At 42.9% G+C, this 27,546-nt stretch overlaps 1 protein-coding gene across 1 annotated transcript in view; it reads left to right on the forward strand.

The window, feature by feature from the left end:
• The window catches only part of ABCD2 (ATP binding cassette subfamily D member 2), a 119,967-nt gene extending 94,071 nt beyond the window's left edge, over positions 1–25,896 (forward strand). The window contains exons 7-10 of the mRNA XM_075599759.1: positions 16,352–16,497; positions 18,859–18,943; positions 20,447–20,572; positions 22,918–25,896. Of these exons, the coding sequence (XP_075455874.1) occupies positions 16,352–16,497; positions 18,859–18,943; positions 20,447–20,572; positions 22,918–23,128 (568 nt within the window). The 3' untranslated portion in view covers positions 23,129–25,896. The remainder of the gene's footprint in view (positions 1–16,351; positions 16,498–18,858; positions 18,944–20,446; positions 20,573–22,917) is intronic.
• Positions 25,897–27,546: the final 1,650 nt, after the last annotated feature.

The raw sequence follows: 27,546 nt of genomic DNA on the forward strand, positions 1-27,546 counted from the left end.
AGAGGGCAAACAGGATTCATTCTCTGGTGCTAGGGAAGACACACTGACCTGGGGACTGCAGGGATTTACAGTGGGGGACGCATAAGCCTGACTAGCAGGGGTTAACACCGAAATAACCTCAGGGACAGAATTTAGGGAGGTTAACTCGGGATTAGGGAGCGTGGCAGCTTCTTCCTTAGCGGGCAGCGACAGAGAAATGTTTTGACCATTCTTAGGAGAGAGAGGTACCCCCACAGGTTTAGCAACAGAACTGACAGAAAAGGGTTTGTGAATAGTCTGTGCGTGGGCAGCAAGTAGAGGTTCACGCTCGCTTATGTTTTTGTCAAATTCCAGGAATAATTTAAGGGTGGTGTCTATAGCCTGAACCGGTACCCCAAAATCCGCAGGTTCAAGACCTGGAGTAGACATAAGAAGGAGTAGTTGGGAGTACTGGGCTTGTAACATCTTCTTCACCTCTCTACATTCCTGAGACCTTGTAAGTATTTCTTTACGAGTTAGTCTTTCTGCAGGGGTTAACCCTTCATACATACATTCAAGATGAGGTGGAGGCAGTCTTTCAAACAGATACTGTTTTTCAAACAGGGACTGGTCCGCAGCCTGGGACATAGGTACAGTTAAACATTTACCAACCCCCGCCACGGCGCGGTCCGGTTTTAATGGGCCGAGCATACTGTTACGCCGATGCTCGCCACAAACCGGGACCGGACCGCGGGGCTGAGGTGGGGTTATATAATCACCGACCTTAGTCCACGCAGACTGATCCGGAGTGCGCAGTTCGTAGTCGTACATAGCAGGGTCAGGATTGGAGAAGGCAGCATCGTCGTTAATGAAGCAGGAGTTCGGCAACAGGAAGTCAGGAGATCCCCGCTTCAGCTTAGGAGCGTGAGTGCGGGGGTGGCCTCTGCGCGAGGAGCGGCCTCGGCCCATGACGCCGATCTCAGCAGGAGGAGACAGCAGGCTGGACGAAGTTCACCGCAGGGCAGCGTCAGGAAGAACCAACGCTTCAGCGCAGAAGTCCAAGGCAGGTCACTGCAAGAGGATCGCAGCAAGCCGCAGGAAAGGAAGGGTAGCCACTGCTAGGAGGGAATGCAGCAGGTACCGGTGCTGGCAACACGCTTCAGCACAGACGTCCCGGGTAGGCCACTGCAGGAGAATAGCAGCAGGCCAGTGCTGGCATCAACGCTTCAGCACAGACGTCCAGGGCAGGCCACTGCAAGGATATAGCAGCAGGCCAGTGCTGGCATCAACGCTTCAGCACAGACGTCCAGGGCAGGCCACTGCAAGGATATAGCAGCAGGCCAGTGCTGGCATCAACGCTTCAGCACAGACGTCCAGGGTAGGCCACTGCAAGGAGATAGCAGCAGGCCAGTGCTGGCAACAACGCTTCAGCACAGACGTCCAGGGTAGGCCACTGCAAGGAGATAGCAGCAGGCCAGTGCTGGCAACAACGCTTCAGCACAGACGTCCAGGACCAGGCCTCTGGATACTCAGGAACTTGAAGGTAAGAACACTAGGAGAGAGGCCTGGGGTGGTTTGTGGCAGAGTCAGTAACATAGAGAAATGAATAGTTATGCTCGGCGCTGGTTCAGAGCCAACGCCTAGAATATAAAGGGCGGAGATCCAATCACAGGAGGAGGGTGTGTGAGAATTCCTCCAATGAAAGAGCACAGGGCAGAAGCTGCAATGAGAGGCAGCACCTGTGCCATATATTGCCAGAGGAAGCTTGCAACTGCACAGGTCTGCAAAGCTGCAGTCAAAACCAGTAGTGGATTCCTTACAGGTGTATAACTACTTTATCACTGTTTCGGGCTAGGTGTAAGACTTACCTCTTCCTTTTGGCTTTTATGTCTAACAAAACACTTGTATATCATTTTAATTGGTTTAACTGTAAAGTTTTGCGATGCCCCCTTATGTGGAGGTGTGTTTTTATTCAAAAAATTAATGATGGGGATATGTATATAAAGTAGTTACCGTATTCCCTCTTAAATGCTTATTTTCTCATGTAAATAAATTTAATTTAGCTAGCTTCTCATAAGATTTTCCTTACACTTTATTAATTTGGAGTCCTTTCTCTGTACTTTTTCTAGTTCCATAATGTCTTTTTTAAATGAGTATTGCCCAAAACTGTCCATATTCATGGTGTGGTCTTACTAATGCTTTATACAGTGGTATAGTTTCAGTATGCTTTCTTCCTTTCCATCCAAACCCCGATTAATGCAAGATAAGATCGTATTTGCCTCTGCAGCTACTGCCTGACATTGGGTACTATTGGTAAGCCTCAGTCTACTAGCACTCCTAAATCCTTCTCCATCGAGGATTGACCTAATTTTCCCCCATTTAATTTGTATGTAGCCTGCTTATTCTTGCTTCCGAAATGCATAACCTTAAAGGTAAACACACAATCCCAGCAAGCTCAAGAACCCCAAAAGCCACCACATCATATATACAGCATATATATTTGTGTCAAAAAGGAGTGCTGCTGAGCACGGCCAAATGTATACAACAAAAGACAGAAATACCCAGTGCTACATCCAAAGTGACAAAATACATAGTACAATACCTCAGTGCTAATCTTCTCATGAGTCATTTGGTTAAACCCTTTGGCTAAAGCGTTATAAGCCTGCAGCCAACGTCATTGCATGACCAATTTGCAGGTTATAGGTCATGCCGTGATGTTGGCTGCATGCTTATAACGCTTTGGCCAAAGGGTTTAACTAAATGACCCTTACTCATGAGAAGATTAGCACTGAAGTATTGTACTCTGTATTTTGTCACTTTGAATGTTCAGTAGCACTGGGCATTTCTGTCTTTTGTTATAACCTTAAATGTATCTGTATTAAACCGCATATGCCATTTACTTGACCAAGTTTCCAGTCTATCCAAGTCCTACTAGAAAGAAATTACATCCTGCTTTGGTTTTACTACCTTGCACAATTTAGTGTCATGAGCAAAGATGGAGACTTTACTCTCTATGCCAACCTTAAGGTCATTAATAAACAAGTTAAAAAGGAGGGGTTCCAGTACCGATCCTTGAGGTATTCCACTTACAACTTTAGCCCAACATGCAAAGGTTCTATTTATGACAACTCTCTGTTGTCTATCCTTAACCAGTTTTCAATCCAGGTGCAAATATTTGTACCGAGACCAATTTCCTTTATTTTATATGCTAACGAAGAGGTGCGCAAACTTTTGTTGCTGCGCCCCCCTGTCTGCTCTCCCACAGTGCTTGTGCCCCCCCCACCTTACCTTAGTGCAGTCACTCGATGCCACGTTGCCGTCACGAAGCTGGCTGAATCTCGGTAAGTTGAGTTGCAGAGGCCTCACGCAGTCCCCCAGTATTTTTTCTTTTTTTTGTAACTTATTTTTTATTTAATTTTTTTGAAAAACATAGGGAAAGGGATACAGATATAGAGAAAAAGTGTGGGGGGGGGGGGAGAAAGGGGGTTCGTACCATCAATTTAACACCGGAATAAAAAAACTAAACTACAACAGCGCCAGACATCACAACTCCACAAATTAGACAGAATTACCAGCTGTCAAAAAGAGAATACAACCCACAGTCCGCAGTGACCCAAACATTCATCTATTCCCCCTAGTGTACCAGGGCTCCCAAACTTTTGGGAATTTTCTTGAGTTATGTCTCAGATACGCTCAGGAAGATCTCTTTCCTGGAGGGGCCTGGGGCTTTTTCCAGGCACCTGCGATTACGCGTCTTGCCGTGGTCAGGATATGTAACAATAATTTGAATTTATTTTCATTTAAATTATCTAGCGGCTTACCAAGGACCATTATAATCGGGTCTAGGGGCATTCTCATCCCAATAGTTTCTCGCACCAACTTTTGCACTTTTTCCTAGAATCTCTGTATTTTGAGGCTTTTACGGTTGTGCTCGCCACAACCGGGACCGGACCGCGGGGCTGAGGTGGGGTTATATAATCACCGACCTTAGTCCGCGCAGACTGATCCGGAGTGCGCAGTTCATAGTCGTATATAGCAGGGTCAGGATTGGAGAAGGCAGCATCATCGTTATTCAAGCAGGAGTTCAGCAACAGGTAGACTGGAGTTCCCCGCTTCATCTTAGGAGCGTGAGTGCGGGAGTGGCCTCTGTGCGAGGAGCGGCATCGGCCCACAACGCCGGTCTCAGCAGGGGGATACAACAGGCTGGCCGAAGTACACCGCAGGGCAGCGTCGGGGATAACCAACGCTTCAGCACAGACAACCAAAGCAGGCCTCTGCGTGGAGAATAGCAGAAGGCCTCAGGATACTCAGGAAGTCAGGCCTCTGCGTAGAAGCATAGCAGCCGGCCTCTGGATACGCAGGAAGTCAGGCCTCTGCTTAGAAGCATAGCAGCAGGCCTCGGGAATTTCTAACAAAAACCAGAGAGGTTAGTACACAAGAAGACAAGCCATAATGCTTGTGGCTGAACACTGTAACGTCCAAGGAAGGAATTATGCTCGGCAGAGAAGCATTGTGGGAATGTGGTATTTAAAGGGTTGCGAGCTAATCACAGGAAGGAGGTGTGTGTGCATTCCTCCAATAACGGAGCACAGGGCTGAAGCTGCATTGAGAGGCAGCACAGGTGCCATTGATTGCCAGAGGGAGAGTTTGTAAACTGCAGAGATCTGCAAGGCTAGAATGAAAGCCAGGAATGGATTCCTTACAGTACACCCCCCCCCCCTTCAGATGAGACCTCCGGGCGAACATTACCACTCATAGAGTTGGGGGACCTGGAATTGTTCCTGAACTGTCTAGGATTGGGGGTAGAGTCGTGGTCCAGAGACTCATTGGCACTCCTTTGCCTACCCCCCCCCCCCCCCTCCTGGAGAGAAGTGCGGCCAGACAGGGCCATCCATGGGTCTCGGGGACATTGAGTTGTTCCTAAAGTGCTTTAGGTGGAAAGGAAATCCGTAAACATGTAGTTCATCGGTGAGTACCGTTCGTGGATATGAGAATGGTGGCACAGAAATTTTTGGTTCCTGGCTCGCCACGCAAAATGACTTGTACATCCAGAGCCGTGGAGAAAGAGGCGTCTCCAGAACATGAACGGCAGAGGGACCCCAGCTGGATGCCTGGTCGCTAGTAATAGTACCAGAGTGCGGGACAAGAGGCACCGATAATTGATCGGGTATTACAGGGAGAACCTCCGGACAGAGAATATTCTTGCTGAAATCTGCATATAGGAGTTTAAGAGGACCCTTTACTCCGACGATTCTCCGGGTAGTGGATAGCGAGGGTATTGGGTGGGTGGGTGCATTGCCAGGTATTGGTATAGTAGACGACAAGGCAAGCAGTAAACCAGGCTTAGGGACCGAAGTCTTGGGGTACGAACTGAGTATTTCCAACACAGAGGAAACAACAGGCACAACAGAAAGTTCTGAGAGGCATAACCATGGGTTCGCAGTGGCAGAGAAACAATCAGTAGTGGGGCTACCAAATACTGTAGAACCCTCAGTGAGAGACAGTATTGTCTGGGAAGTGGAGGTCACAGAGTCTAAGGCAGTGTGTAAAGTTCTAGAGACAATAGGGGGAGAAACCCCATACTTAGACATTCTGGGGTATTTCAGGGGCCCCAGAACAGTCAGTGAAAATAAACTGCCCCCCAGCACTGGTGATTTGAAGCGCAGCAAGGGTTACTTCAGGTATGGCACCAGAGTCCGGGGAAGGTATACTGGTACTTGCAGAGATTTGAACAACCCCATGGGTCGGACTACGTGCTGCAATGAACTCCAAGGGTATCGTACTTGTCATAGGAGTGAAAGTATGAATAGGCTCTGGAGCTTTAATATCTGGAACTTGAGAATCAGGCTGTGCAGGGGCAGCGGAGGGAGGGGAGCTAGTGTCTGCAGCTGGAGGCTCAGCATCAGTAACAGGGACACCTGGCACTGCAGAGAGAGTGGTAGGAGGAGAACTAGCATGTGGAGCTGGTGCCTGGGAATTGGTGATGGTTACTGGAGGAGTAATGGTAGGAGTTAGAGAGTCAATCAACGGTAAATTGGAACCGGGGAAACTCTTAATAGCAGAAACCTTAGAAGAGAAAAGAGTTTTATCCAAAACTGCAAGGGCCCTAACAACTGGGGTACTTGTCATGACAAAATCAGAAATAGGTATGTTTACTAGTGCGAAAATTCTGATAACGGAACTGCTAGTCAGTGATGTGGGTGTCTGGGTTTCACTAGTGAGAAAATCAGATACAGTGGTAAGTGACTTAGAATCAATCACGGAAGTTCTAGGTTTGCTGGACATGTGTGATAAGGTTCCTTTAACACAGGCATTTTAATCTTAGCCCCGAATAACCCAACGGTTGCTGGAGCACATTTAAATGCAGTGCTAAAGGACTGAGGTTTAGCAAGGGAAGGAAAACAAAATAGCTCAGATTTAAACACCTGAATTTGTAATGTAGGCAGGGTGGTCTCTGACTGTACTAAGGGTGTGACGGCAGATACACTGATCTCGGGAGGGGTTGCTTGGGCAGAGGCATCAGGGGGACCACTAGCAAGGACGGCCTCTATGGAAAGAGATTCCGAATCCAAAGGAAGGATTTTACCTCTCTGAGTAGCTGCACTGACAAGGAAAATTTCAGAGAGGGGGGAAACTGTGTACTGGCTTCTAGCTAGCACATATGAAAAAGCATCACTTTTGAGTGGGAGCAGTGTGTCAGAAAAAATTACTGGGCACTCAACAACTTGAGCCTCAGGAGAAGCATAATGAGCACTGTTCGCTTTTAACCCTAGGGATTGAGAAGAGGGGAACACAGACAGTACAAGGGGTGCAACCACAACTGTGCTGGTCTCTGAAGTGGATACTTGGGAAGGGGTGTCAGAGAAATCAAAAATGAGTACAGACTCCATGACAAGGGGTCTATGCGCTGAAGCAAGGATCCCAGCTCTCTGAGTGACAGACTGGGTCAGCGAAATACCTGGGAGTGGGGATTCTGCGAACAGGCTTAGGGAAAAAAACGGTTCCTGAATACCTTTAGCTGGAACCAGTATTTTGGCAGAAGTTTCATGGGGCACGGCAGCGGAAACTTGAGCAGAACCAGGGAAATTCAAGCAATGAATAACCAAGGACTCCGCAACCTTAGGGGAGTCATTCATTGCAACCTCTGCTATCAGACTTGGGGATTCACTCTCTGATGATAGAAAGGACTCATTAGCCTGGGGGCAGCAAGGATTTACAGGGATCAACACAGATAATACCTGAGAGTCAAAAAGAGGGAGATTTGCCTCTGAAATTAGGGACACAAGGAGTTCCTCCTCTGGAGCCATGGACATGACCTTGGCTGATGAACAGGGAATTACCAAAGGAGGCTCATAGGGCTGACCCACAGGGGTTAATACAGGAATGACCTCAGGAACAGAGCCCAGGGACTCGAACTTAGAAAGTGGATGCAGAAGGAGTTCCTCCTCTGAGATGGGGAGCACGCAGAGCTGTTTAGCAGGGGTTAAAGCTGCAGTTCAGTCTTTTTTTTTTCCAATAGTTTCATGTGGGCAATCTGTAATTACTCAAAGGACTGTATAGCTGCCGGTCAATTAGTTCTCCGTCTATTGATCGGCAAAGTTTGGCGACATCTTTAAATATGGGGAATGTAAATCGTTTCTATAGGAACAAGCATGCTTGTTAAAATAGAATACAAGAAAATTGGTCTTTCAAAGTTGTTTTTTTTTAAACAGAAAATGCTACACGTATTTTTTCTTGACACAAGAAAAAAGAAAAACCGGCGCCTTACAAGTCCAAATGATTACAGGAATGTCCAAACGATACCATAAAAAGTCCCAACAGAGTCCTCTATGACAAGAGCAGTGAAGAAATTGCTGTGCAGCTCCCACCATGTATATAAGAATATGTGGAGAAAAAAACAAACAAAACAAGATTAGGGTGCAGTATGCCAAACAATGTAAGCTGACATGAGAGCCCAAAACAATGGATGACAAACGAACAAAACAAGACAAACAGACAAAACAAACAATAGCAAGGCTAATAGTGAATAAAAATCTAATTTAATAAAACGACATAAAATGAAGGGTTCCGGAAGACTAAAAGATCGCCAGGTCCAGATGGAGTAAAATTGGGACCCTACTCACAAGATTGCAGATTTAAACAGGCAATGGAGATGAATGCCGGGCTGTTAATCCACTACGGTAGTAGCCGAAGAGCCTTCCTGTGATTCCCCTGCCTGGGGCGGATGATGCGTCACTAGGAGGCGGAACTTCCGGGTGGATATTACATTACTGGAAGGCGGTACTTCCGGGAACGGCGCTCTTTCAATCTCAAGCCTGGATCTACTGCGTATCTCACGTCTTCCTTCACCAACAGACAGCTCTAAAAGATAACTTCCCAACGCGTTTCGTGCGCATGCGCACACTTTCTCAGAGAATTGTGCAGTATTTTTTCTTACTACAGAACTGATTTATTAAAAAAAAACACACATGCAGGATATTGACTGAACTGCAGCTTTAAAGCAGGAAAAACCTCAAGGGTTAAGTCAGGCTGTGCCTGAGAATCAGAAAAAGGGAAGCTAGCTTCCAAAAGTGGGGTCATAGGGGGTTCAGCCTCTGGCCCTAGGGACCTAACATTAGCCTGCGGAATATAAGGGTTAACAATGGGAACCTCACAGAGCAGACTAGCAGAGGTTAAAACAGAAATACCCTCGGGGACAGAGCTTAGAAATTCTGAGTTAGAAAGAGAGGGCAAACAGGGTTCATTCTCTGGTGCTAGGAGAGACAAACTGACCTGGGGAATGCAGGGATTTACAGTGGGGAACTCATAGTCCCGACTTGCAGGGGTTAAGACAGGAATAACCTCAGGGTCAGAACCCAGGGGGGTTAACTCAGGATTAGGGACCGGGGCAGCCTCTTCCTTAGCGGGCAGTGACAGGGAGATGGTTTGGCAATTCTTAGAAGGGGGTGGTAACCCCACGGGTTTAGTAATAGGGCTTACAGAAAAGAAATTGTGATTAGAAAGTGCATAGGCAGCGAGAAGAGGGTCACGCTCTCTTATAATTAGGTCAAAATCTAGGCACAACATACAGGAGGCATCTATAATCTGATCCAGTTCCCTATGATCCACAGTCTTTTGATCTGAGGCGGAAATAGCAAGGTGCAGTTGGGAGGACAGGGCCTGTTGATTCTTTCTTTCCTCTCTAAACTGATGAGATCTAGTAAGGAGTTCTTTACGCATCAGTGTTTCCTGAGGGGTCAACCCTTCATACATAAACGCACTCTCAGGAGGAGGCAGTCTCTCAAACAGGTATGGTTTTTGAAACTGGGACTGGTCCGCAGCCTGGGACATAGGTTCAGTTACACATTTACCAACCCCCGCCACGACGCGGTCCGGTTTTGTGGGGCCGAGCATACTGTTACGGTTGTGCTCGCCACAAACCGGGACCGGACCGCGGGGCTGAGGTGGGGTTATATAATCACCGACCTTAGTCCGCGCAGACTGATCCGGAGTGCGCAGTTCGTAGTAGTACATAGCAGGGTCAGGATTGGAGAAGGCAGCATCATCGTTATTCAAGCAGGAGTTCAGCAACAGGTAGACAGGAGTTCCCCGCTTCAGCTTAGGAGCGTGAGTGCGGGAGTGGCCTCTGTGCGAGGAGCGGCCTCGACCCATAACACCGGTCTCAGCAGGGGGAGACAGCAGGATGGCCGAAGTACACCGCAGGGCAGCGTCGGGGAAACCAACGCTTCAGCACAAACAACCAAAGCAGGCCTCTGCGTGGAGAATAGCAGAAAGCCTCAGGATACTCAGGGAGTCAGGCCTCTGCGTAGAAGCAGGCCTCAGGATACTCAGGGAGTCAGGCCTCTGCGTAGAAGCAGGCCTCTGGATACTCAGGAAGTCAGGGCTCTGCTTAGAAGCATAGCAGCAGGCCTCAGGAACTTCTAACAAAAACCAGAGAGGTTAGTACACAAGAAGACAAGCCATAATGCTTGTGGCTGAACACTGTAACGTCCAAGGAAGGAATTATGCACGGCAGAGAAGCATTGTGGGAATGTGGTATTTAAAGGGTTGCGAGCTAATCACAGGAAGGAGGTGTATGTGCATTACTCCAATAACGGAGCACAGGGCTGAAGCTGCAATGAGAGGCAGCACAGGTGCCATTGATTGCCAGAGTGAGAGTTTGTAAACTGCAGAGATCTGCAAGGCGAGAATGAAAGCCAGGAACGGATTCCTTACTGGGGCAAACCCACCAGATATGGGCCATATCTCTGACACCGCACACAGCCCCTCCAGCAAAGATTTGTGGTCTCTGGATAAATCTGCCGCAACCTCTGAGGCGTCAGGTACTAGATGAACATAACTTTAGAAATATTCTCTTTAGAAATTGTGCATAATGATGTATTCATTGCATTGACCCAAATAGCTTGCCAGTCTTCCCAAGGAATCCCTACCTGAAAATCATGGGCCTATTGATCCATATAACGGTGTGTGCAAGGAGCCTTAAATTCCCGAGAAGTGAGAATTTGGTATAATATTGAGATCAGACCCCGCTGGTAACTTCTTTTTCTACATAGTTCTTCAAATACAGAACATTCTGGGAAAGACCCACCTGGGGACAACTGCCCAAGATATTGGGAAACTTGTAAAGTTCTGAATACCTCAGCACCCATGAAGGAGTATCTCTTGCAAAAATCGTGAAAATGTAATAATTTGCCATTCAGAAGCATATCCCCCACATCTCTTAACATTTTTGACCTTCCATTCATCAAAAATACCAGAAAACCAACCCGGACCAAAGTCAGGGTTGTCAAAAATAGGGGTACATCTCGAAGGAGCTGAGGATAGTTGATAATAGCTTTTGAACGTATGCCAAATTTTAAAAGAAAATGTTATTACTGCCGAATCAAAAAGATCCGGTTTAGAGCTCTTTATTGGCCTATTATTCCACAGAAGAGCTGGTAGTGCCGCAGAGCTATTAAATATATTTTCTAAATCTACCCACCGATATTGATTTTCTTGAGAATGCCAAAATATGATCTGTTTCAAATGGGAAGCTAAATAATATTTCCTGATATCAGGGACCGCCAGACCCCCTCTTTCTCTGGGTGCGAGCATAACTGATCTTGGTACTCTTGGTCTTTTGTTACCCCATATAAACTGCATAATTTTATTCTGTAAATCCCTTAAGTATTTTATCGGAATAGCGACGGGTAATGTCTGGAAACAGTAAAGCAGTTTCTGGAAGACATTCATCTTGACTGATATAATACGGCCTATCCAAGAGATTTGGTGAGCGTTCCAGAGTAAAAGATTCCATCTTAATCTCGTGAAAAGCTCTGATTAGTTATATTTATAGAGAGATTGATAGTTTTTAGTGAGAAAGATCCCTAGATATTTCAGTCTTACATTATTCCAGTGATAATTGAAATGTAGTTTGATTATTTTTACCTCAATGTCTGATAAAGTTAAATTTAGAGCCTCTGACTTGGCCGAATTAATTTTATAACCTGAAAATAAACCGAACCTAGAAAGCTCTTCTTGTAAATTGGGAAGAGACGACAGAGGGTTAGAAATTGTCAAAATAATATCGTCGGCAAACAGAGATAACTTGAAATTTTCCTGGCCAATCTTGATACCCTGAATGTTAGGATTTTTCCTGATTTTAATTGCAAGTGGCTCAATTGTTAACAAAAAGAGCAGTGGTGATAATGGGCAACCCTGCCTGGTACCATTACTAATCTTAATTTGTTTTAGATCCCACCCTGGCATTTTCAGAGAAGCTGTAGGGCAGGCCTGCACAACTCCAGTCCTCGAGGGCTACAAACAGGCCAGGTTTTCAGGATATCCCTACTTCAGCACACCTGGCTCAATTAGTGGCTCAGTATGACTGAGCCACTAATTGAGCCAACTGTGCTGAAGTAGGGTTAGCCTGAAAACCTGGCTTATTTGTGGCCTTCGAGGACTGGAGTTGCGCAGGCCTGCTGTAGGGGCATCATATAAGGCTTGGACCCCTTTTAAAAATGGTCCAGAGAAGCCGAACCCCAGCATAGTTCTATCTAGAAAATCCCAATTAATTCTATCGAATGCTTGTTCGGCGTCTAAGATGAATAACATCGCTTTGCGGTTTAGAAGACTAAACATAGTCAATTATATTAATAATCTTACGTGTATTGTCTGAGGCTTGACGCTTACTTATAAAACCTACCCGATCAATGTGGATTAGCCGGGGCAAAATTGGGTTTAATCTATTCGCCATATTTTTACTATATATATATATATATTTTAAGTCTGTATTACGAAGTGAAATTGGCCTATAACTTGCGCAACTCATTGGATCTTTTCCTTCCTTAGGAATTACCACTAAATTTGCTTTTGAAATGTGAAAGGGGATCTGAGAACCCCATAGAAAACCATTAAACATGTCCAAAAGATATGGTGCTAAAATTCCCCAATTTTTTTTCAATAGTATAGATTTGAGAATCCATCGGGGCTTGGGGATTATGAGGGTTTCAAACCTTTAATAACCTCATTTAATTCTGGAATATTTATTTTAGCATTAAGTCCCTCCGATTCTTCCGCAGACAGCTTTGGGAGTTAGCATGCCTGTAAATAGCTATGTGTTCGCTTGACGTTTTATTACAGCTGGGGTCTGATGAGTTGAGATTATACAAATTATTATTATATTTAGAAAGCAATTTCTCAGCAATTTGGAAAGGGTTACGTGTGATTTCCTCGTTACCCCGTCTTATCGCTGAAATTTGCGATTTGGCTTTAACGTCTCTTAACTTGCTAGCGAGGAGCTTATCTGCTTTGTTACCTTTATCATATTAAGTCTGACTTTTCCATTTTAATGCTTTCTCTGTGTCTTCCAATCTTAATTTATGTAGTTCCTCTCTGGTCTGGCAAAGAAGCTTATATATCTTCCTGCAAGGGCGTGATTTATGATCCTGTTCTAGTTCAGTTATTTTAGCCAAAGTTTACCTTGCTTAAATTTTTTTGTGGTTTTCCTATATGAAGCTAAGGAGATAAATTGACCTCTAATGGAGGCTTTATGAGCCTCCCAGAGAATGGACGGGCTTTCGACTGAGCCTTTATTTAGTTTGAAATAATCTACCAGAATATTCCCTATCTATTCCTTAATCCTGTCTGATTCAAAAGCGACTCATTTAAGCGTCACTGAACCACCTTAGGTCTACTAAAAGGGGGTTGCAGGACCATCTCCACTGGAGTGTGGTCAGACCATATTTGTCTGAGCGTCGCGATCCAAAAGATTCACAGAGGCAAATATATAATCAATTTTTGTATATTTATCATGTGGAGGAGAGTAAAATGTATAGTCCCTTTGTTTTTTATTTTTCATACGCCCAGTGTCTTTGAGTGTAAAATCTTTTATGAGTTTCTTGAAATGTTTTGCTTTGTTGAATACCTCGTTCGCCATCTTATATCGTGGTGATGAGTATCTGTCCAAATATTATAATAATAGCATGTTCTTGTATAGCGCTGCTAGTTTTACATAGTGCTTTACAGAGACATTTTGCAGATACAGGTCCCTGCCCATGGAGCTTACAATCTATGTTTTTGGTACCTAAGGCACAGGACGATAAAGTGACTTGCCCAAGGTCACAAGGAGCCAACACCGGGAATTGAACCAGCTTCCCCTGCTTCAAGCTCAGTGCCAGTCAGTGTCTTTACTCACTGAGCCACTCCTTCGCCCGTTGTCTCTAAGGCTGCGCTAATAGTGACGGCGACAGAGGCGCGATGTCGCGTCAAAACAAATGCATTGTAGCGTGCAATTATAGTAAGCACAACGCGACGGCGCGATGGAGCGATGGTTTGGTCGCGATCGCTGGAAGTCATCTCAATTTGATTTTTCCAGCGACTGCAGTCTGACGTCGCCATCACGTTGCCGTCGCTGGCACTATAAGCATATAAGCCGCTTCTTCTTGAGATTGTAGATTTGCAGAGATCTTGGAAAATCTGGATCCTGGAGTCTTCAAAGTCCACAAATTCTTTACTCACTGAACCACTCCTTTGCCCGTTGTCTTTAAGGCTGCGCCAATAGTGACGGCGACAGTGGCGTGACGCTGTTTGCCCAGCGACCGCAGCCTGACGTCGCTGTCAGGTTGCCGTCGCTGGCTCTATAAGCGTATAAGACGCTTTTACTTGAGATTGTGGATCTGGGGAGATCTTGGAAATCTGGATCCTGGAGTCTTCAAAGTCCACGAATTCTTGGTTCTTACAGCCTCTCATTATTTTCTCCTGGGTGGTGTAATAGTGTAATTTGACTATTACATCCCTGCATTTCCGAGGGTCCACGAATCTTGGATCCAAGGCTTGGTGTGCTCTGTCCATATTTGTCCGCTTGTTTGAAGCGACAAGACTATTTGGTAAATAGGTTTGTTAAATAGGGTTGCAACTCACCCGGATCGACCTGCTTCCAGGATATTTCTTATTCTGTTGTTTTGCCTCCTTTCCCGATTTTCCAAATCATTGACGGTGTAATTCAGGTTCCTGATTTCATCATTAAGTCTGAATTGCTCATCTTCCATTGAACAATGACTCTGCAGGGATTCTTCAAGTTTATTCTCCAACTGCACCGTTCGTTCTGTCAGGGACGTCAGACCTGCCTTAAAGTCAGCCTTGTCGAGAGCCACTTGAAAAAAAACCTGCATCTCTTTAAACAGATCTTTTAAAGCCTTTGAGGTGATTTGATTATTTTCTTCTGTGTCTTGTTCTTGTTCTGGGTTGGTAAAGTTTCCTCCTTGTTGTTGTGTCTGTTCCTGCTCCTGTGAATGCGCGTGCCAGCACGGACGCTATCTTGCCTTTCAGGAACCGGGGATGCAGCTTTTAGAATGTACTTGGAGACTGAGGGGGTCGCTGTCTTGCGGTCCTTCTTAGGGGGAGGCATCTCTGCAGGTTCCGCTGACGGGGGGAGTTGTTTTTAATCAATTTTAGCCAGTTTGGGGGTCTTTAAAGTCCACGATTGTTGCGACATCCACGGAGCTCTCATATAGTGCTCCCGTCATCGCCGTCGCTGTGTGCGTGGCCCCCCGATATTTAATTTAAATGCCTTGGGGAAAAGTGCGGGTCCTCTATAACCGCCGTACCACCCCCCGCAAAATAATCTCACGCCCCCTAATTTGCATACCCCTGCACTAACCTATAGTCTGGCACCTTATCAAAAGTCTTTGCAAAATCTAAGTAGACCACATGAACTTCATTACCGTGGTTTAAATTCCTACTTTCCTCCTCAAAGAAACTAATAAAGTTAGTTTGGCATGACCTATCCTTCATAAATCCATTTTGTAATCAAATAGGTATTCATGAAAATTGTCCCGTACTAAACCTCTAAGTAGCTTCCCCACTATTGATGTCAGGCTTACAGGTCTGAAGTTCCCGGGTTGTGATCTAACTCTCTTTTTAAATATAGGCACCACGTCTGCTTTACATCAATCTTGTGGTACTGAGCCTGTGGAAATGAAGTCCTTGAATATGAAATATAACAGTTTGGCTATTACTGAACTTAGCTCCTTGAGAACCATTGGGTGTATGCCATCGGGGCCAGGTGCTTTATTTGTTTTAATTTTATCAAGCTGCCTGTGCACTTCTTCCTCAGTTAACTAATTGTTCATTAATATAGAGTTTGTGGCTTCCTCCTGTTACAATATTTTTTGTAATTGACTCCTCCTTGGTAAATACATAGGCAACAAATATATTTAATACCTTTTCCTTATCGCTACTAATTTGCCTGCCCATCTCACACGGAAAGGGTCCTATATTTTCTTTTCTAATCTTTTTGTTATTAAGGTATATTTGAAGAACTTTTTAGAGTTGATCTTGCTTTCTTTTGCAATCCGTTTTTAATTTAAAATTTTTGCTAATTTGATTGCCCTTTTGCAACTTTTGCTACATTCCTTATCATTCTGATAATATAATGATGCGTCCGTCCCTTCTGACTTTAAGAATCGAAATACCTGCCTCTTCCATTCCATTTCCTCCCTTACCTGTTTATTTAGCCACATTGGTTTAGACTTGTTTCTTTTATATTTATTACCCAAGGGTATACACTGAAAAGTTTACTTATTTAACAACAGTTTAAAGACTGCCCATTTAGCGTCTATATTTTTCCTGCAAATATGTCATCCAATGTATTACTTCTATGTTGTTCCTTAGTTTATGAAAATCTGCCTTTTTACAATTTAATGTTTGTTGAACCTGTATAAAATGGCTTTTGATCATTTATTTCTAATGTGTCCATGTTATGATCAGTTACCTAAATGTTCCCTCACTTGAATATTTGTTATTACTTCTGCATTGTAAGTAATATGAACGTCATGGAATATTTGAAGTTTCCTTAGTGCATTGCTTGCCTCTCAATGTAAAGTATTGAACAAGTGTTACCATTATTTTACAGGCCATATATGTCCATCGGAACATTGAGGGATCAAGTCATTTATCCTGACTCAATGGATGACATGCATGACAAAGGATATCGGGATCAGGATTTGGAATGTATTCTTGACATTGTTCATCTAAATCACATAGTACAAAGAGAAGGAGGTATATTTTTGTAACTATCCTTCCACTGACAGAGCTGTGTTTTATTCCTAGTAGTGCGCGAGTCACAAATTAGTATTATACTGTATTTGTATTTGTAAAATACAGGAAATGCACAGTGCATCATTTTGATTTAAGTTTGGATCCAATTCCTATTATTTTGGCATATTTTCTTGTATTTTAAGCACACATGCAATAACTTTTGCTTTATTGCCAAATAACTTGACTGTCAAAACCAATATGTATATTAATGAGTATGCACGCCCAGCATGGTACAGTTTTGTAGTAGACATTGAAATATTGTAAGTTAGGAATTGACATTTAAATAATGAGCAACAAGGTTATTAAAGTAATAATATATATTTTTAAACTAAATAGCAGTGCTTTAAATAGCATCTCTATGTGTCATGGGTGTATCGCCTTTATTTCTAAAAAAAAAGTCTGATATAACTGGTGCTTAGAGTAATTAAAACTATTATAAATACATTTGATAGTTTTTCCTATTGGCCAAAACCAAAAAAACACTTGTTTGCATTTCATAGTAGCTAAAGTTTTACTTATTTTGTAGTTCACATATAGTAGTTTTAATGTTTTATAGCAACTTTACAATACCACATAAAACATTAGTAGCCTGACCAATACTTCTGTGTTACGAGGGAAAAGAGGACTCTGCATATGAATCAAAAGCTTCCTCAAGACAAATAAAGCAATCACAGCATAGTGTTCCTAAAATGTTTTCTTCAACAATATTTAGTGTAAACCTTTAGTCTTTCAAAGTAATTAAATAAATGATTACTTATTTTCAAGAAGTCATGACCAATGCTTCAGTTTTGTAACTTATTAAATAATTTTATAGCTTTTCAACGTTTTTTTATTGAAACTAGCTGATCCTTTAGCCCAGTGGTTCTCAGCCTTTTTTGAGTAGGGGCACCCCTAAAGGATTTTTAAAATGTCGGGGCACCTCTGCTCTTCATTCATACCCTCCCCACTTACATGCACTCGCCCTCCTTTTCACGAGCACACATACTGATGCAGCGGCCGTTATTCGAAGACTTCACGCGTTATGTACATCGGAATCCCGATTTGAAACCGCGGGATGAATTCCAGCCGTCCCGCACTAAGATGCGAGCGCGGCGAGAGCAGAAAAACGAATTTTAGCGTTCTGGCTTTTAAAAACATGAAATTGACACAGTAGCACAGTAACACAGTACTGTACACATTACAATTCATCCATTTTATTGCAAACAAAGAAACAGAATCCATGAAATTCAAACAAAACATCCAAGATAAGCGCAGGTGCCTGGGGCGATTAGCCGCGTTTCATGCTGCGTGCGGAACAGCAGAGAACTCAAAATCGGCGCCGAGATGAGTTCGAATAATGGCCGCTCCATCAGTACAACACACTCGCCCACCCTCTTCTTACACATTCCACATTCACCTTCACAAATCATGCTCAAATATTTACTCAACACACACTCCACTTTATGCTCTCTTCTCACACATTAACACCACATTCACCCACTTCGGTTACTTACACCATGCACCTTCCCCCACAAAAATCACTAGCTTCCTTCACCCTCCCCACACAAAGCCATCACACCTCTCCACACACAATGCTATCACCTCATTCTTTTCACCTACCCACACACCTGAAACATGTCAGCGTGCGCACCCAGAGGATGGAGAGGCTCTCCTCTGTGTCGGGCTTAGAACACAGGCTGTTCATAGAGATGTGGGGAGAGCGGAGGCTCGCTAACGCTGAGGCTCGCCTGCTTCAGTCAGCGCGATTGCACGGACTTGCAGGCGAGCCAGCGTGCGCGAAGGGAGCCGGGGGGGAGGTGGTTGGAGGCGGGGCAGTGACGTCGCTGGGCCAATCGCCCGCGACGCACTGACGTCAATGTCACGGCACCGACGTCACGGCGCCGTGACGTTGACGCTGCTGTGCTGTGATTGGAGGTTTTCAGCCGACAGTGCGCTGAAAAACAGCTTGGCGCTCGGCTGAAACCTCCAACGCCTCAGCACGCCTGCGGACTCTCGCGTGAGCCCCCTCTCAAGGCATCCTCATTGAGGATGCAGGGGCTCAGCGCGGATCGTCCGTACGCCTCAGCACGGCCTATGGAGGCAGATTGCAGCCTTCCCATCTCTAGACAGCGAGGGAGGGGCCCCCTGAGCAGCCAGCTACATTTTTACCGGGGGGGCCACAGCACCCTTGACAGAGGTTTGCAGCACACCAGGGCTCCTTGGCAATCTGCTTGAGAAACACTGCAAGTTTAGACAATGATACATCAAGAAACAAAAGATAAAGTAATCATAAAATTGATTTTTGTTACATAAACATAATGTTGTGTGTGTATCTTTTTCTAGGTTGGGATGCAGTTACAGACTGGAAAGATGTTTTGTCAGGAGGTGAAAAGCAGAGAATGGGTATGGCACGGATGTTCTACCATAAGTAAGTATATTGTATTTAGTTCCTGTGAATGGACAACTGCAGTCGTTTACCTACTGTTTTCATGCCTTCGCTGACAAAAGGGTTAAGAACACTTTATTGCAATGTATTCTTGCCCATTTACGCACTGTATGGAATTGGGATTAATATGAGGTTTTACTATTTATATTGGTCATATAAGATAGTATTTAATTTTGATTTTTTTTGTTAAATCTTTGTAAAATAAAAAACTAAAAAAAACCTCTGAATTGTTGTGCATCAAAGCCCAGAAGCACTAGACTCCGTTAGCCTATTTAACATAATGTTAACCAAAATTAATGCTACATTAATCCTAAACCCTATGCATTAAAGAGTGTAACGTTACGAAAACCTAGACTTAACCACTGAAATAATGTATCAATATATTTTTCGGGACTTTAGGCTTATTCATATGCAAATGAGATGCTAATCAACTGTTAACCAAATATCGCAGATGCAGTAAATTTCGTTAATGTTAGCCCAAGGAAATAACGATATGATAAATAGCTCACACTAAAACTTTCTGTAATTTTCTATGATGATCCTAACGTTATCTCATAGAATTCCCTATAAAGATAAATAGCACTTGGCATTTTCTATTAAAATAGTTATCTATCAGACCAAGATATATATTATAAATAATATAACTTTCAAAAACACACGCATTACACATTTGGAACGTGTCTGCGCTATTAACCTACCCGCTCATACATTTATCTGATACTGATAAATACTGATTTTGGTGATGGGATGTTGTTTTTTGCATATACAGCTGAATCCCGTTATAATGCAGTCCTTGGGGGCCACAGAATGAGACCGCGTTATAACCGGTATCGCGTTAAAATTTCGGCACGCAAGGATTTACCGGCATCTAGATCACTCTCCTCTTTGCTGTCAGCTCTCTCCTCACTTCATAGGGCTGTGTCCACATGCCCTCCTCTCTGCAGCTGTCAGCACTCGTGCTCTCTGCAGCTGTCAGCTCTCGTGCGCGGCGTCGCAGAGGAGGGTCACATGACACAACACACATTTCGCTGAGGAGGGCACATGGACACAGCCCTATGAAGTGAGGAGAGAGCTGACAGCAAAGAGGAGAGAGATCTAGATGCCTGTAAGTCCTCGCGTGACAAAATTGAGTTTTTCAAATCTCGGGAGCCACGCTCAGACCGCGTTATAAGCGAATTCGCGTTGTAGCGGATTGCGCTATAATGGGGTTGAGTTGTATTATTTGAATATAATTAGCTTGGGTAAACTAACGTTATTTGCCCTGATTTAACAGCTTCGTCACCTGGCCTTACGTTTTTAGTTCAGTATAATGCATACAGTATTCTTCACATGAGTCAAGTGACACAGTGATTTTAAACATACATTGGTCTTCATGAGTATTTATACGGAATCCCTGATTTGGAAACATGGAGAACCAATGGTGGGTGACATGGCAAATCTTTTTTTTTAACATATAATTGTATATTGTTTTCTCTTCCACCAAAGGCCACAATATGCGTTGCTAGATGAGTGTACCAGTGCTGTGAGCATAGATGTGGAGGGAAAGATATTTCAGGCTGCAAAGGATGCTGGGATAAGCCTCCTTTCCATTACTCACCGGCCATCTCTTTGGTAAGCAGAAGTGAAATCTTATACGATATATGTATTGGGGTATGTACAGTAAGTGCAGAGGAAAAACTAGTATTAAAGGGGCAATTCATGCAATATCGTACATGTGTTTTTTTTAAATAAATCAGTTCTGTAGTATGAGATAATACTGATCCGAGGGGAAGGTGCACTCACGACTAACAGCCAACTGCCATGGGTGCTCGGTCACAGCTCGATGCAGACACCGCCAAAGTACAGAGATGAAAAAAGAGTTGCACTCCGTGGGTTTATTGAGCAGTGATCTATGTTTTGGTCCAGTTGCGAATCTTTCTCTTGAAGCGGACTGAAACGTTGATCACTGCTCAATAAACCCACTTTTTATCAAGAACAGACCATTGGAGGGATCTCTTTTTTTTCATCTCTGTATTAGATAACTTACTATTTTTTAATTCTATTCTTAATGCCATTTTTAATCAATTGTAATATACTGAGCATACTTTGATTTGTATAGCAGGCTTTAGTCTACCTCCCCAGCAGTAGAACATCTTTGCAACACTTTACTGTTTGTGATCATTTGTTGCCAATATTCCCAGCAGTTTGAGCTGCAAACTGTAACAATAGGTAATGTTACCTTCATAATATCAGGATACATTGTAGCTGCTGAGTTACAGTACACTGACTGAAGGATTGATTAAAACTGAAAGGCAGACATTTAGTGAACCCTGTAACTCAGCAGCTACAATGTATGCTGATATTACTAAGTTAACATTATCTATTGTTACAGTTTACAGCCAAATTGCTGGGAATATTGGCAACAAATGATCACAAACAGGAAAGTGTTGCAAAGATCTTGCACTGCTTGGGAGGTTGGCTAAAAGCTGCTATACAAATCAAAAGATGCGCAGAGAGAGGGATTGATTCTGCCTGCTCTCTCTGGGCAGCTCTTCGAGGCTGATGCAGCCCAGTAGGATTAATGCAGCAGGGGGTCCCATTCAGAGGCAGGGACTCCCGCTGTATAAATCTTGATGGGCAATTAAACTGGCCACAGGGAAGCCGCAAGCAGACAGTTGTCAAGCAGCTGCCATCTGCGGTTTCCCGGAGGAATACTCAACAATATATCTGGCTACATCTGTATAACCGCTACCTATAAGGCATCCTATTGCCCATATAATCTCTCCATATAACATATCTCCCTCTCCTTGTGCTGTTATTTCCCCCCTCCCTATGCTGATGTCTCCCCCCTTTCTCTCTGTGCTAATCTCTCTACCCCTGCTGATCTCTCTCCCACTTTCTCTCTCTCTGTGCTGATCTCTCTCTCCCCCTCTCTCTGTGCTGATTCCCCCCCCCCCCCCGCTCTCTGTGCTGATTGCTCCCTCTCTGTGCTGATCTCTCTCCCATCTCTGTGCTGATATCTCTCCCATCTCTCTGTCCTGATCCCTCTGACCCGCTCTCTCTCTTTCTCTTTGTTCTGATCGCCCTCCTCTCTCTCCACCTCTTACTCTCCCACTCAATCACGCACTGTCCCTCACTCACCTCCCACCAACTTTCCCTCACCCACCTCGCCTTTCACTCTCTCTCACACACCTCACCTCTCACTCTCCTTGTCATGTGGGGACCATGCTTCCCCGCTGTGCATATAGCTCAGACTTATCTGTAGCTCTAGCCCTGGGTGCACCAGTGACAGCATGAAAGGAGGAAGGGCGGAAAGGACCAAAGAATGAGGAGGTTAGGGGCCTCAGAGGAAACCCACCAGGGAAAGTACTCTACTTAAAGAAACAATAGACTTGTAAATATGTAACTGCCTCCAATGGTTAAGGGCTACTGTATAAATAGTATAAATACGCTCTGCTAATGCCCAACCAACCTGCCCAAATACTAATAAAGACTACTTCATTGGGTTAGGACTCTGTTATTATTGTGAGTAATAAGAATATAACACACCTGATAAAACTGTCAATTAGAGTTACTTTTTGGATCTGGAATTATATACAAATATTCAGTAACATTATTCAGTGGAGCATGTTCATTTCCATTAATAGCTATGTTAAACTGATATCTTATTTAAATGTCCATTAATAGCTATGTTAAACTGATATCTTATTTAAATGTTGAATTGTTAAATATTTGGTTCAAATAATGTGAGAAGGTTAAAGGCATTCTGCATTACCCTAGTGGACCAAACTGCAGCATCTAAAATCTTGTTAATAGCTTTGCTGGGATTTACTAAAATGGGCCTAGTTTTGTGGTTTGTTATGGTGATTACATATTTCCATTTACTATTTATGACAAAGTGAAATTACAATGTTGTTTGTGGCTTTTAAATAGTTTTTTCGACTGTCTCAAATAAGAATTTTATTGTGTCTGCCCAGGAAATATCACACACATTTGTTGCAATTTGACGGGGAAGGAGGTTGGCGCTTTGAGCAACTGGATACTGCTACACGTTTATCATTAAGCGAAGAAAAACAAAGACTTGAATCTCAGCTTGCAGGAATTCCAAAAATGCAACGGCGATTGAATGAACTGTGCAAAATCTTAGGAGAAGATTCAGTGCTTAAAACAATCCCTGAAGATAAATAATTCTTTAAAGTTTTCAAGTGCTATTTATTCATTTAGATTTTTTTAATAACCGTTTACGGAGATCAAAGATTATGTAATTATGAAAGTACTGTATGCATGGATTGTTAGACTCAGATCTAGTTTGCAAAAAAAAAGACATTATAAAAATTGTAACATTTTAATAATTGTAGGGAGAATAAACAATTGTACTTACTTTATTATCATTTGATAATTTATCACAGACCTCCACAAGAATTGTTTGTAAAAATGTATTCTGTAATGAAATGTAATAAAAAATAAATTACCTTCTAAATAAACAATGTACAAGTTTAACACCCATTTTTGGCCACATTAATGTATGAATCCCATTTATTCTTATCAAGTGCCAACAATGTAGATTACAACATACTGTATGTAATGAAGGCAGCTTTACTATTTCAAAACATAAGATGCACATGTGTCTTTTTATGCAAGGCACATACATTGATCCATTTTGTATTCCTTAGGTGTATATTCCTACAATATAGTGTATAAAACACTAACGATGCATACGTGTTAACTTAGTATTAGAAATAAAGATTAGTAAACACTCTAAAAAATTGTAAAAACTATGAGGTTAATGTGTGCCTTGCACACGAAAAAGTTTATTTTACTTACATTATTTACTATTCAAGAAGTACAGTTAGAAAAAGAACACTTATTGTCCTGCAAAAATAGTACATTAATGTGGTCAGTACTTAAAGTGACACTTGTACCTGGAATGTACAGTATTTTCTTTTCTTGATTAGAAGGTGCATCTCTATATGCTATACTGTATGTGGCTGAAATTGTACCCAAGACTGGCACAAAACTCAAGCATGGAGCTAGCTGCACAAGAGCAGGTTTGCTTGCTCATGAAATAACAAAACATTTACTTTTGTCAGATAACTAAATAAATAGATAAAAGCCTATTTTTATGGAACTGCTGCAATATACAATTGTTTAACTGAAATTATTTATAAAAGCAACAATCTATGATACCTCATACACAATAAATTACTGTTTTATCCAAGGTTAACAGGTTTATTGTAGGATATTATCCCCTACATGGATATCCACAGCGTATATAGTTGCCCATTTTTTTTATTTATTCTTTAAGCAATTTGATGACACATTCAGGGAGGAGGGAGACATTTCTTTTGTAGCTGGCTAAGGTTGATGAAAGCTTCAATTTGTTTTTTTCTGAACCACCTGTAATTCAATAATGGAATACTGTATGGAGAAAGACTTTTTAGAATGCAAAAAAGCAACATTGTAAGAATGTAAAACAAATATATAATCGCTGCGCTTCTCCATGTAAGGAGCATGCAGCTGGCGAAGGGATTGGTCTTACAAATGTGAAAAACAGAAAGTGAATCCCTGCGCCTCTCCCTGTAAGAATGTGCAAAGCATATTTTAGAAACTTGCAGTAGCATGTGAGTGTTCACTTCTTTTTATGCACAAGTAACCCCAACAATACACTATAAATAATGTTTCATAATGTGCAATGACAATAATAACTGCATGATGAATGAATAAATGACACAAGTAAGCCGTAAACTGTTGTAGCTACCCTTCTTGTCCCTGGAAGTATGGTTTAATTCTGACACCAAAATACTGAGAATGCTGCAAAGGTACAACTGAATAATATTTTATTTAAATAACATATGTCTAACCGAGCCTGTCTCCTAAGCACCTTTATATAATGATTTACTATAGCACAATGTATCCTGTCTGCATCAGTTGCATGCAAATGAATGCTGTTAAAAATCAATTGCAACTATGTATTGAAAATGTAAATTGGATCTAAGTAGTGCATTTATTTGTAAACATAACCCATATTAAGCAATATATCAACTGCACTTGTATAGAGCAGCTGGAAAGGCCTTCATCATTTTAATTCTGTATATATTATGTCATTTACTTGAATTTTTTTCCAAGTTACTGAAACATCCAGGGGCCTATGCAGAGAGCAGCGCTATTTCGAAATTCGCCATTTTTTGGAGAAAATCGCGCAGAAAGCAGCAGAAAATGGCGAGTTCCGAAAAACGCGCCAATTTTTCTTTTCTAGTTATAAAACTCGCCTCGCGGCTGGCGAGAACCTCAATCTCGCCAGTTTTAAAAATATCCGTATGCAGAGAGGCGCGAACGGCATCTAGCGGCTGTTCGCGCCAATAAAATGGCGCGATTGTCTCAGTTTTAACTCGCCAGAAAAAACTGCCGCTCGCGGCCATTGCAAAGGGAAAAAAAAAGGCGCGAATTTGTTTTAACACATTTCTGAAGCGCGCATCTCGCCAATTTAAACTCGCCACACGCATCCATGTTAAACATAGCAGAATTCGCACTTTTCTGCATATGGAGATTAAAACTCTCCAAAAAAGCTACTTTTTAATAAATTCGCCAATTTTAAAATTCGCTGCTCTCTGCATAGGCCCCCCAGTCTTTCATTTTAATTTCTTCAGTGTTAGAGGGGCCTGCAATGCAATGGTTAAAGACTTCCAAATAATTGCTTGTCCAAATATATATCTTTATTAAATGAACTTCTTTTAAACAACTCTCCTGTCTTACATATAGAAAGAACTCTGCTCAAACTAGAAGAGATACATGTAGGAATAATACAGAGCAGGTACATACAATCTAAAAAAGCTCACAAAAGTGGCATATATTCTTTCATACATTTGTTTTAAAAGTGCTTTCCTAATTAACTGCATTATAAATTGAAAAGTTTAAAAAGTAACTAACATTTATTTTTCTTTTAAAGATGCTTTCAATTGTAATATTAAATAATGTTAATATTACATATGTTTATTTATAAGAAAAAATCAGAAGAATGTTAAATAAAAAGTGAATCCATAATTTTGTGCGATTAAAACTCTTCGTTCTGGCTTGAAATTCATTTGCAATAATCTTGATATAAAACGGGCTATCCTAGTCATTTTCTGAAAGCGGTCCGAAGTACTAAGTACAGCTCTTACTATGTTTCTGTTGTCATTTTCTGAATAGCATGTCTATAAAATATCACGTGGAAATGTTGGTATTATCCACAGCAGGTAAATTGTAATATGCCATTTAAAGCAGCAAACCAAGGGGGCGATTTTTTTTTTTTTTTTACATACTGTGGAATTGAAGCAGGGTGTTTCTGAAGCTAAACCCTATTATTTTCAACTTTGGTACCCCCTGCTTCCAGAGATACATACCTCCGTAGAGTGTGTCGGGGATAGCTGGGGTTCTCGTCATGACGGTGTTTAAAGCTCCCGCATCCATTGGGCCAATAGGAAACCGTAACGTAATTTGGTGTAGGTTCCTTATGGCCCATTTGACCAGAACCTTTAAACAGTGCTGAGATACTGCCCCCCCCCCCTACAGAGGTAATTATCTTGGGAAGCAGGGAGTCCCCAGAGCTGAAATTAATGGGGTTCAGCTCTGGAGACCTCATACTTAAATCCTATGTTAAGAGGGAAAAAAATAATGGTCCGCTTGGATTGCTGCTTTAAGTTTAATGTGAGTATACTATGATTCACTAAAGCTGGGGCCATGGTACTGCAGACCTTGCGGAGGGTCCGCACTCTGAGCGAACAGACTGCCTTAAGGCAGTGTTCGCGTTCATGCGGCGTGTGGGCGCGTTCGCGCTGAAGCAGGAGGGGGAGCGCGTTCCGTGAGAAATCGGTTAAACTGATTTCTTAGCGTGACAGACAGGTCACATGAGCGGTTCGCCCAATGAGGCTCCGTGATGTCACTGGCACACCCCCAGACACACCCACGGATGGCGCGTGTACTATGGCCAAAAAACGCACCCGCTTCAAGCGGGTGACGTCACGGCAGCACTATGGACCTGACCTAAGAGTTGCATAAGGCTGCAGCTCTGGAGATCAGAAGCCAGTCTGATTATTTTTGTGTGTATTGTATATTAGCTCAACCCCGTTATAGCGCGATCCGCTACAACTCCTCTTTGCAGCTGTAAGCTCTCTCCTCACTTCAGTACTCTGCTCTCTGCAGCTGTCAGCTCTACTGCGTGGCGTCGCAGAGGAGGGTCACATGACACAACACATGCTTTGACAGCTACAAAGAGGAGAGAGATCGGCTATCGCGCACCAAAATGTTAACACGATCCCAGTTATAACGCGGTCTCATTCTGTGGCCCCCAAGGACCGCATTATAACGGGGTTCAGCTGTATATATATATATATATATATATAGCTGAACCCTGTTATAACGCAATATATATCATCATCAGCCCTTGGCAATCTATTGCTGGATGAAGGCCCCCCAAAGGATCTTCCAAGTACTGTATTTGCAAGCCTCTCTTCTCCACGTTGTTCCAGCAAATTTTCTGATTTAATTCCATCTAACTTTTTGTTGTCATCTTGGTCTTATTTTCCCTTGGAATCCAATTTAGTACCATCTTTGTCCAACGATGATCA

This window comes from Ascaphus truei, chromosome 5 (genome assembly GCF_040206685.1).
Source record: "Ascaphus truei isolate aAscTru1 chromosome 5, aAscTru1.hap1, whole genome shotgun sequence".
Taxonomy (NCBI): domain Eukaryota; kingdom Metazoa; phylum Chordata; class Amphibia; order Anura; family Ascaphidae; genus Ascaphus; species Ascaphus truei.